General features: G+C 33.8%; 1 protein-coding gene across 3 annotated transcripts in view; it reads right to left on the reverse strand.

Annotated features, from left to right (window-relative positions):
- Positions 1–2,709: 2,709 nt before the first annotated feature.
- Positions 2,710–12,788, reverse strand: part of SHOC2 (SHOC2 leucine rich repeat scaffold protein) — a 156,358-nt gene continuing 146,279 nt past the window's right edge. For all 3 annotated transcript variants that reach the window (XM_036734966.1, XM_036734965.1, XM_036734964.1), the window contains exons 6-9: positions 11,743–11,865; positions 10,575–10,712; positions 9,029–9,146; positions 2,710–7,977 (exon numbers count right to left, since the gene is read on the reverse strand). In XM_036734966.1, the coding sequence (XP_036590861.1) occupies positions 7,769–7,977; positions 9,029–9,146; positions 10,575–10,712; positions 11,743–11,865 (588 nt within the window). In that variant the 3' untranslated portion in view covers positions 2,710–7,768. The remainder of the gene's footprint in view (positions 7,978–9,028; positions 9,147–10,574; positions 10,713–11,742; positions 11,866–12,788) is intronic.

Genomic DNA, 12,788 nt, shown 5'->3' on the forward strand with positions numbered 1-12,788 from the left:
AGCTAATATTGATCCAATGGGAGTAATTTACCAAGAATGGCCAAGGAGCCCAAATCCAAGAATAAAAGGACCCACTGAGTAACACATTTACTAGCAAGTCAGGGAAAGGGAGAAAAAGGCAAAAAGAGTTCCCTGAAATCCCAAAGATGGGAGGTATGAATAGTAGCTGAAATGCATAGTGGAAGCAGAATTAAACTATGAAAATACAAAGAAAGTGCTTCCAAGCAGGTTGAAACAGAAATAGAATTTGTAATTAAGACAGCAATTTAAAAAAAGAGCAAACAGGAAAAATTAAAGGTAAAATGCAAAAGAGGGTCTAACAAAAATTCTGAGCAAATTGAGGAAATTAGACGCAAATTAGAAAAAAAGACATATATCACACAGAAAGCCAATTACACCAGAACTGTCAGTCCATTTCCCCGATTTTTGTTTTTACTGTTGTTGTTGGTGTTGTACATGGAAGCATGTACTTGTATGACCAGAAAGGGAGTTTAAAAATCTGTAAAGTGATGGATTTGAGAGTACGGAGATCCATGCTGCCAAATCCCACCTTTGATACTTATTAGCAAACACGCTAGAGGTAATCCTGGGCAATTCATCCAGCCTCTTGGAGCCTGTTCCCTCATTTATAAAGTAAGGGTAATACGTGTAGTACCCATCTCACAGAGTTATGAGGATCAAATGGATATGTTAAGCATTCTCTATGAATGCTGGTACTTGTAAACTTAAACTAGGAGGATCTTCTTCTTGGACTTCTGGACTTTATCTTGGTAATGAATTGTCATAGACTAGAAAAACAAGAGTGGTAAATAAGAATACGAAATCAGAACAATCAGTCTGAGCTGTTAGAGCCCACCAAACTCAACTTTGAAAAGAGCAGTTAAACAGGAACCAAATGACCTGCTTATCTGAGAATAAACAATTTCAAAATGGAGTTTCGATAACAAATTAGGATCAAAAAAGCAAATCAACATTTAGAAGTCAAGGGGGGAAATTATTTTAAAAGGCATATTTATGAAACAGCAGTAGGCTTCAAATGGAGTGATCTAAAACAACAATAAAATTCTCTAATGTTTTGTAAAACTATTACTAACAGGCTATTTACAAGTACTTTTTAAAAATGTGATAAAGAGAAGCTTCAAGGACTTACAGCAGATATCTGCTACCATAATTCCTGTTTCACTGATTGACTTTCAAGTTACTTTCTTAAAAGCATGTGATTTTCATCACTTCACTTTTGACTCATAATCCTGGGCTCTTTTTCATATGATCGAGCAGGTTACTGTCAGCTCATTGTCAGGATTAATGTCCTTAAGAATGTCTTATTCATAGAACTAAAAGGAGAAATCCATAGTTTCTAATGGGAATGTAGTGGGGAGAACAGTGTGGGGAGATTCATATCTGTATAAGCCTATCTGGTTTCCTACTACTATTCTCATCTTTATACAAGTAAATGATGATTCTATATGCCTTTAATAGAGTATTTTAAGATTTAATTTAATCTGTATTATACCTCTTTCTCACTAAATCTTTTGTCATTGAGAACTGTTAAATACACTTAAAATGAATTTCAATAAAAATGAAAATGTTAAATAATTCCCATTTCAATAACTGATACATTGCATTCCTCTTTTTTCCCCTCAAATTATTCCTTTAGGTTCACTAGCTTCCACCTTTAAACACATCTAGAAGTTTTGAATGGCATGGTCAAGGAATCCATGATTCTACCAGAGTACCTACCACTCCCCACCTCCTACCCTGATGGAAGTATATCTCATACTTCTATGACTTAGCTGATAATCTTCAAGAGCTGAAATGGCTGTTAAGTTCATTACTCTGCAGTCAACATGGTGAAAAGCCTCTCCAGACTTTGATTCTGTCACAAAAGGCATAGTCTATCACAGAGTCCATATTCAAAGATGTTCCAGTAGGACTTGCTCAACTGGCAGTCTTTCAGATCCCAGGGTCACTAACATGTCACACTGAGGCACTGTATTAGAACTCCCTAGTGAGGGAAAATATATGTGTATGTTTGTATGTATATACACATATATCCATATATAAGCAATGTGTATATATATATATGTATATATAACATATACACATGTACATATACATACATATAATATATAGTCTGTCATATTTTAAGTCTGTTATGTTTTAAGTGAGATATGGCAGGGGCGGGGAAGAGGGAAGTGTAAACATACCCCCATAAAAAGTCGACATAGTTGTAGTTGTTATTGTGCTCGTTGTTCTGTGATATACAGAATATGATAAAATACTGTTGGGGTAGAACTATAAAAATGAAGGAATAACATCTTTGTCTCAACTGCAAAGGTGCTATTAGTAATTAAATAGTATGTTTCATTTTAATCACAGTGAGAGAATACTAAAAGTTGCTAAAATCTTTTCTATTTTTATAGCTAGTAAATATGTAAAATTTAAGCAAGTCTTTATTTGAGGAAGTTACTGTCATGCAATGTAGGAAAAAATTAAGTGGTGTATTTTTTCCTTCTATATATTTATCTTCAAAGGGTTAAATAGTACTGAAAATCAGTTCTCTCAATTTCACAATAGCTGCATTTTTCATGTGACAAAATTCACTTTACAACCAGCTTCAGACTCAGCACTAGAAACCTTTCAAAAGACTCAATGGCAGCACATTTACAAATATACTATTTATAATGAAGGCAATTAATACAGAATGACTTATAAAAAAGGCAAGGCAATTTTTATATAGACATAACAATCAACAATACAAGTGAGATTAAAAGTACATATTTTTGTGGACTGTTTACACTTTGTTTAGCTTTTAACCACAACTGAATGTGGCCAAGTATTTTCCACAGCCTAAGTTCTGTGCAGTCCTGGTTAAGACCTACATGTCAGAGGATGCACTGATCTCTGCTGGAATAAAACCCCAAACCATTAGATATTGTTTGTAGAAACTATCGTGTCTTTAATTGTTCTAACTGTGCCTTGTAAATTTGTCGTGTTGTGCAAATGACTGCCAACTGTATGTACATCTAATTAAAAGCAAGTTTTGACATGCATTTTAAAGCTACTACTGAGGTACACTATACAAAAATATTTTGCTGCATTCAAATTGTTGAATTACTACAAGGAGACTTTGTAATCTGTGATATGTTGAAAGGAGGCATTAATGTTCAAAGTCAGGAAATAGAGGATAACTCATGAGAATTAAGATTATTTGATAACATGTTTCATAATTTTTGTAATTAAAATTCATACTGAAAAAAGTAGGTACTTTGAGGGGTAACCTGAAACACCCCTCCTTACATTGTATTTTTAGATAATACAAAGTGAGGTTTTGAGGGGGTGTCATATTTAAGTGCTTACCAGCTGGGACAGATTTACTTGAACAGAAGTATTCCCCAAAATCATTAGAAGAAAATGATATATATGACTAATGCAAATGCTACTGGTATATTTAGTTTTCAAAAGTCTGAACATGCTCATCTCTATATAACACTGGCAAAGGTCAAAGGTGAACAAGACAGCACAGAAATCTAAAGGACATTCATTAAAGCACCATCCTACAATAAAACTTTCAAAATAGGATCATTTTTAGGTTTCCATAACCTATAACACGCTAAAAATGTCACTCACATAATCCTATTATCCAATCAATATTAGGATCGTTCTTCACAGAACAATCTGAGGCAGCACGGTGTAGTAGAAAGAGCTCTGGACTTTGAGTCAGAAGACCTGGGTTTGAGTTCTGGCTCTGACATTTACTAGCTGTGTGACCCTGGATAAATTACTTAACCTAAATCTCAACTTCCTCATCTTTAAAGAGTGGTAATAAAACTTGTACTACCTACTTAGCTCACAGGATTGTTGTGAAGAAAGTATTCCGAAAACCTTAAATGTGAGCTATTATTATTATTAGTGATATATCTATGACCTGGCTTTTAAAGTGATTCTTCCTCACCCTTCAGTAGGAAGAGGGGGGGAGGAAAAATGTCTTTCTTTCCCTCAAAGCCACCACTATTGTCCTACTCTGAGATATTTCTTGGTTATAACTGGTTTGTTCAGATTAATATCATTTACATAGATGTTAAATGTATGTAAGATAACACATTGAGAAAAAGTTTTTCTTTTTCTTTCTTGGGTACTAGTCAACTCTTATTTAAATAAATTTTAAATCCAGTAAAATTGAGTTCACATATATACACATGTATGTATCTACGTATGTATACATACACAATATATAAATTATATTTTCTATTTATTTTGCAAAGTTTCTAATAACTTATGGTTTGCCCCTCATAATTACTATTATCAAGTTCCACACCATACTATATTCACTAATTCACTAGTATTGACTTTATTACCCATGACACACTCATGATACATCCTATAAATTTTTAACTCTCAGGGTTACTCCCATGAATTCCAGATGAATGCCATGATTTTCTTACATTCAGAATATAAAGATTCTTGCATCACTAAAGATTGTCACTGTTCTTAATCTCTACTAATTGACTCCAGAGGAAATATCTGTCATAAGATCAGAGCAATACTGAAATGGAAAGTTATAACTAAGGCATCTGGTTCATTAACTACTCATTCTGGTAGAAAGAAATATTTTATCTTATTTTACCTAGCAATATCAATTCCTTCTCTTGCCTATTTTGAGTTGTACAGCTTGCCTCTCCATTGTGAATCTGATCATGAACTACTTGCATATAAGCAAAAGTAGTCTGCCAGCTGAAATTTGGCACAATACATAGACTAAAAACAAAAGGGATGCACAAAGCATAAGTTGAAAAACTAGGTACACTTTGCCACAGAGTAGTTTATCCATTTTAACTGACTCAAAATACACAGTAGGATAAATTAGACATATGCAAGCAAACTATTAAAGCTCACTCCAATTACAGTATCCATCCTTTAATATTACAATTACAAAAATGCATTTTATGCGTATTTTTTCTTCCTAGAGCTTCTATCTCATATTGTTTCATTCGTATTCTTTATTTCCACAAAACTCTTTAGTATTTCCCATTTTTACTGCAGGAAATAACCACTTGGGAGACAGACAGACAGACAGACAGACAGACACAGACACAGACACACAGACACACACACACACACACACAAAACATCTCCTTAAAGAGTAACACACAATACCTCCTTAAAGAGTTAAGTAGCATTGCCACTTAGCTACCATACATTAAAAGAAGAAAAACTTAAAAAAGGATCTGTTTCATACTGTAGTTTTCTTCTACATTTTTTGTTTTATTTATTCACAGGATAATGGAGAGACTGGTCATATTTTCTTTAAAAGAAAGCAGCAAGCATGTTATTTTAGGTAAACCAACTACTCATCCCATTGCAATTTCAGGAAGAGGGTCAGCTCTCTGATCATACATCATTTTAGCAATACACCTTAGAAAGGTGAAAATTCGTATCAAGCTATTTACATATGAAACACCTTGCTTAATGAGCACAGCCCAATTAAAGTTCATGCTTGTTTCTGGCTAGTAGAGGCAAAGAACTCCATGTGCTGTTTTATAAGGAGGCAGCCATTAGAAGACATTTGACTTATGCTCATTAAAAGTCTCTACAATGGCCCCTCATTTTCTCTTTTTCAGGTAGCTTCAGTACTACAATAAAATTATGTTTATCTTTGCCCCACTGTAATAGACAAAGCAAAAAAGGCATTCCCCTTATTAAAGCAAAGGAACACCTATATTTAAGAGATATGGGGCATCCATTTTCATTTTAAAGAGTTATAATGACCACGTATCTTTCCCATTATTTTTCAGAAGCTAGATTATGGTCTTCAAAGACTAAGTTTCAGCATTTTCATATTTTAACACCTTTATGCTGAGGGGAAAAAAAACCTTTGCTCTAGTTAGAGCAGTAATAAAATTAATTCTTTAATAAACAAAATTTAAACTGAAAAGCCACAATAGATGGAAAAAGAGGAAAAAAAGATATTACCTGGTAAAATCCAGTGACATCTACAATAGTTTTACAGCACATTTAAGCCCCCTAGGGTTTTATATCTCCACCTGCCTTCCATTTAAAAGTTCTTCCTTATGAAAATGTCAGATAAATAAGAAGAGTGATTCTAGCCCTAAGGCAGTACAATCCTTAACTGTACTGAGTTTTGAGAGGGAAAAAACAATACCACCGTACTCTCCTATTCCAATAATTGATTGATTTGTTCAAAATACACAATTCCCACTTAAATGGCAATGGTCAAATAGCAATCGACAATTTATATCCATTACAAAGGGGAGTTTTGGGATACCAACTGGAATGTAACTGCCCTTTTAGTCTCCATGATAATGAAAATAATTTATACTGGCACTACAAAAAGAACAGTACTGTAGAAAATGTGTGCCACTTAGACAACACTGTTAGCCTTAATGCAATATGGAAAAAGAAAAGATATCAGAGAGTACATGCACAACTTACAGTATTTCCATTAAGCTATCAAAAGCTTCTTTGCACAACTCAACATGTGCCTCTTGCAGTAACTACTAGGGAAAGGGTGAAGTTAAAACAAATGATACATGATACTGAACTGAATTGTTTGAAGCAAGTGCCCCAAGTATAGGGAAAAGTGCATTTAGTTCAGCAGCAACACAGCACAGTGTGAAGATATTGTGCTTGGATGCAGAAATTCCAGGATTGAAAGATGTACAAGGCAAGTCAAGATATAAAACCAGAGTACATTGTTAAATAACCCTAAAACTTACATATATTGCAGTGTTTAAAAAGTAAGAGACATTCAATTCACTTCATTGTACAAGGATGGGGAGAAATCCTCAACATTACTTGATGTCATTTATGTCATAATAAATATATATCTATATAGGATTGTATATTTTTACATAATGTGTGGATAAGATATTCTTGCCAATCAAGTTGTATTAAATTTTGTGTAACTGCAACTTCCCAAAACAGTGACTGCTTTTCACTGAACCAATTATGTATTTCTTCCCTCAATCTGAAAAGGTATTTGTGCTAGAAAAGATGTCATGTCCCCTTTCCTCTCCCCCAACCCTCCCCAAAGGCTCAGTTCAGATATGTTTTGCCTCACAAATGGTAATTCAGAGAAGCATAATTACAAGAATTCAAGCATTTTGGCTGCATCTTTTCAGTTTACCAGTTATTTCATTTAGCAAATCTTTTTGTATATAAACTAGCTGATACAAATTCTTCAGCAGAAGCATATAAATTCTAGTTATGATTGATTAAAACAGAGCAAATCAAAACAAATAAAAAAATCCAGTGATTTACTCTGACTGTAAACAATATATAAAAAACCATTTCTGTTTCAAATCTCAAAATAAGTTAAAGAAAAATTCTATCTTTAGGGCATATGACATTACAGGGTTCTGACAAGAAGGGAAAACGAATATGAAAAGTTGCAACAAATATTTGTACATTATTTTTCCTAATAGAAAGTCTATCTAACAATACTACTTTTGTCCCTTAAATTTAATATATTTTTAATTTGTTGGCAAATGTATTAAGTGAACTGGTATTACATATGACTCAATAGACAAAAATCCATCAAATTCAGCAAAGAAAACTCAAACAAGCATTTTGTACAGAATAAAAAAAAATCTAAATGGCTATGATTCCTCTATTAGCAGAAACACATAATGCAGTCTTAATAAATCTGCCATATATATATCAATATCTACAGAGATACAGATATAGATATGAGACAACATTAATGCAGTTTATATTTTGTACAGTGTATGGGACCAACTGATTTGCATCAGACCATGGCACGATATGGACCTTGCATCTTTAGAAACTGAATGATGAAAGATGGTCCTCCTGCAACAATCTGAGGTGGAAGGTGACTGAGTGGACAGTTCTCAATACTCATGATTGACAGTTTGCTGCAGAGAGCCAACTCAAAAGGAAGGCCATGAAGGTTAGGGTTGTCATTCAAATATAGCTCTTCTAGGTTCTCCAGTGTACCTGAATAAATAAAATTAATAAATAATTATTAAATGCCTGGCAAGTAGGAGGCACTTAATAAATAGATAATTGTTGTCTGCAGTTTGCTTCTGTCTGTGCATTCATTCCTCCTCCCAGCCTCTTCTGAGGATGCTTCCTAAACTTCCTACAATACAGTATCAAGAGACCCTTCTTGGAACTGACTCTCACAATTTCTCTATGTATTGATATGGCCAGTTTACAAATGTTCACAAACTCTGTCAAAATATTAAGCTAAGGTATGCATGGCCATTAAGCCATAATGAAGGCACTGAGCTTTAGTACGTTTCTCTGGGCTATCCTGGGGGTATACAACAAAAAGTCTCTTATGAGGACCCAAATGTCTTCTGGATATTCGAACATGCTAGATAGAACCCTTCATGTTATCCTTCAATTTTCTAAATTCCCAAATTTTGTATTCTTTAACAAAAGGTACCATTTTAATGCCCCTAAGGCAGCACAGGGTAGTGGAGAATACTGGATCTACATGTCTTAAGGTTCAAAACTCTAACACACCATTTGATAACCAAATGACCTTCAAGCAAGTCGCAACTTCTGTAATCCTCTGAAAAGTAGAAAGAGCACCTGCCCATCTCATTTCAGACCCAAATATGTAAGAATTCACTGTTAAAATAATAAATAATCATAAAAATGAAAGCTTTCATTAATACTCATCATAGTATCCCATAAGGAAATGACCTTTTGGCTTTTAAGTCAAGAAATCTCTCCCACAAATGCTTGTCTTAAACTAAGGGCAAATAATTCCTTTTTAAAATTAAGATTATATGTAATCTCTGTCAGGAATATTAAATATCCTGGAAATATTTATTTCACAGAAAATCTTGTGTCCTTTTGAAGTACTAATCCATTAAGGATAGCACAAAGAAAGTAAGCTAAATCTTGGTAATTACAATACTAACATAGTTACATTAGTTTACAAATAAAGGTTCATATTACTGAGCCATAAATACTGCTCTACCACACATCACCAATTTGTTTAGTACAAAGTTAATGATTAGAAATTATTTCATACCAATTTCCTCAGGAAGATGGGCAAGCAGGTTCTCTCCAAGGCCAAGATGTGTAAGATTGGTAAGGTGACCAATTCCTCTGGGAAGATTATTCAACTGGTTGTTCGTTAGAACTAATTTCTGAAGGATCAATCATTTTTAAAAAGAGAGCGTTACATATTTCTCCATGGCAAAGGGACACTCTAGAATACATATCTGCTAACTTAACAAAATAAATTCTTGCAGAAAAACATTTATAGAAAATACAACAGGACTATATTAAACCTTTACAGAAGTTGTGAATTGTTCTCATTTTAAAAAAATAGAAAGCATCCATTTATTTGGAATTATTTTATAAATTAATCTTTTTGAATGCAGAGAATAAAAAGGCTCCAGATCCCAGCCACTGTCATGGACCTCAGCTCCTAGGACATTTCAGGTTCAAAGTCTGGGATGACAGCCAAGGCAGAAATTAATTTGATTTACATAAATATATAAGTGTTTATGGAGCCTCAGGGTATTTTCCTTGCCTGTGAGCCAGACTCTAGCTTTGGATGACTATTGAGGGGAGCCACTGCTACCCAAGAAATTAGGAGAACACCTCAAGTCTTCCCATGCCACCTGACAATTTTATACTCATGAATAACCAGCACCTATTCTTCACACCAAAACCAGTGGAACACTTCCTAATATCACCAAGCAGGACACTGAATATGGTGACCCAAGCACCTGACCACTTTGATGTACAAAGAATACAAGTCACCACAAGTCCCACTAGGCACTAGTAGCACCAGGTAGCAAAATGCTACCCCGGGTGTAGAATATAATGCCTCTCCCTTTGACACTGAGGTTGACTGTACTGACTCCTATGCAGATCAATTCGCTAAGAAGTCAATCCACCAACCATCACGAGTGGACAATACTGATTCTATGATCACAGGATTTAGAGCTAGAAGGCAACTTAGTAATATCTAATCCAAACCATTTACAACAAGTAAGGAACCAGAGGTCCAGAGAAGTCAAGTGATTTGCTCAATGCAAAACACAATAGTCGGAGGAGAGTCAAGATTTGAACCCAGGCCTCTGATTCCAAAATTTATATACTTTAGATCCATATCTGACAAGCAGTTTTGCAAAATATATTCACTGTAAGCTTAGTATTTATGGTCTAGGTCAGGGGTGGGGAACCTGTGACCTTGATGCCACAGATTCCCCACCCCTGGTCTAGATTTTTTACTTCTCATAGGGGTATTGAGGCACATTTGTTTCTTTCTTTTTCTTGGCATTTCAAGTGAGGCAGGATTACAGAGAAATGTTGAAAGTTATGGGATAAGTTATAACCTGTATTTTTTACTTGACCTTAACACACTGCTCTGAACTTAGGTTATCTAGTGAATCTTAATATGAATTAACAGACTAGCTAAGCCCTCAGGTCTTTCATTCTTATGATTCAATGATAATGAAACTGATTCAAGATACATGCCAAATTCAAGGGAGGAAAGTATAGACCAAGGCCATATAACATGTGACATGTAGCAAAAAGAATAAATTGTTGTTATATCATTTTACCTGTAAATCTTTAAGGTACGCAATTTCATTCGGCAAGGATTCTAGTTTGTTCTCCTCTAGGTCCAATTCTCTTAATTTCCGAAGGTTTCCAAGTCCATGAGGGAGCTTCTTCAGAACATTGTTTGACAATATTAGAACCTAAAGAGAAATGGAGAAATGGTTTCTGGTAGGTAATGAAAAGGAAAGGGAGTGTATTCTCTATTAACACTGTGTGCCTCAGAACTTAAAAATGAGCCCTATTTTACTAAAAGATCAGGTTGGAGTGCCAATGATGTCAGGTGGAAGAGTTTTAAATCTTAAGGCTCCTGTTTACTGGATGTGTTATCAAGAGAAAGTTACTGACCCTTGATGAGCCTCCATTTCTTAATTGTAAACTATTTGTAATAGTAACTATAATACCTACTTCATAGGGTTGTTTTGAAGATCCAAAGTAATACACAATCATAGAAAACATTTGCAAACTTTAAAACACTGTACAAATGTCAGTTATTATTAAAATGAGAGTGTATAAAATACATAGCATTGTTCTGTTTTTTAAAAAAGGGAAAAGCTATAATTTTTGTTAAATAATTATATACATCCCTAAAATCTCATTTTGGGGGAAGCAATCACAGAAAGTATTTTTCACTTAACTGGAACAAGGCTCACCTATTTGAAAGAAAAAAAAAAAGCTCAAGTTGAAATTAGTTTCCACTAAATTGCTAGAAAAAAAATGGCCAATGAATCAATGCTTTTATATGCCACTACTTACATTTAATATTTTAAGAATTAAAAATAAAGGTCTACCAAAACTATGATAAAAGATGTTCATTTTTTAACAATGCTTTCAAAATGTCACATGGAGTTAAATTATGCTAGATTAAAATGTTAATTTTTCTACTTGTATACCTTTTGGGAATAAATATAACCAATTAAAATTGAGGTAAACGTTTTTACAAAGCTGCTTATGGCATTCAAATATATGAACCATTTAGGAGGCATACACGGTTCTCTATATAGATTAATTTAAATATCACCTTATCAGAGAAGAAGGGTGAGTTTGTTATAGGATTCTGCCATATTTAATTACTATCTGTGCCCAAATATAATGTGCTATTTTAATTCAAGACTTTATAAATTGGATAATTCTAGAAGGAATCTAAAAAGTTGCATTCTCTCATAGGCTTACCTCAAGAGAAACAAGCCCCGACACATCCTCAGGGATTTTTGCGAGCTGATTGGTAGCTAAATTCAATTCTACCATACTGGTCCAAGTCCCAAAGTCCAAGGGAAGGGAGGTTAACTGATTGTCCTAGGAAATCAGAAAATAAACAGCATTCAAAATAGAAAAACTAGGAGTGGAGAGAAGGATGGAAGGACCATTACAGGGGAACTAAAAAAAAATCCTATTTCTGTCATCTATAGACTTATGATATAAAATGAAAATATTTTAAAAGAAAAAAATACTTTATATACTTTGTTTAAAAGCCCAGAGAGCTCCCAAAAACAAACAGAAGGCTTCTATTTAGAGATTACAATGGAAAACTGTTCCCAATATGTGATCATTTGCACGGTAAATTATAAATGGAACAGCATTTAATATTTCAAAGCTCTTGATTACTGTGATGGCTTATTTGAGAGAGGAATACATGTATAAAAACTCAGACTGTTATTGGAACAGTATTCCAGCATTGGCTGGGTTAATGATTTGTTAGAAATAAAACATTTTATACGAAACACTATAGACAGAATTCTTGAGTTGGATGGGAAGCTAATACAGACAGTCCCTTCCAATTCTAAGAATCTATGTGCTTACCTAAGAAATAAATAAGCACAAAAGGAAAAAAAAATGCATCTCAGAAAAAAACTAGGAATAAATCATGAATTCTTTTAATACTCGTCAGAAGTTTAAAAAGTGAAAGAAAAAAATGAAGACCTTAACAAGATGACAATTGAAAACATACATAAATGAATAAATATCTAGCCTTTCATTTAAGAACATAATCCATAACAGAAGCTGCAGATAGAACGTATTAACATGAAAATTCAAATTTTCTCTTTAAAAATAGTAACTTATTTAAAAAGTTTAAGCTCACTGCTTTTAATTCAAAAGTTATTTAGAAAACAGCCAAGCATTTCAATTCTTGACATATTAAATAATTTTGGCTTAGAACTAAGTTTTCTTTTTTAAAAAAAGGGGGGAAGAACCAGGCTTTTACTTAAGACTCTGAAACT

The sequence above is a fragment of the Trichosurus vulpecula genome, chromosome 8, assembly GCF_011100635.1.
Source record: "Trichosurus vulpecula isolate mTriVul1 chromosome 8, mTriVul1.pri, whole genome shotgun sequence".
Taxonomy (NCBI): domain Eukaryota; kingdom Metazoa; phylum Chordata; class Mammalia; order Diprotodontia; family Phalangeridae; genus Trichosurus; species Trichosurus vulpecula.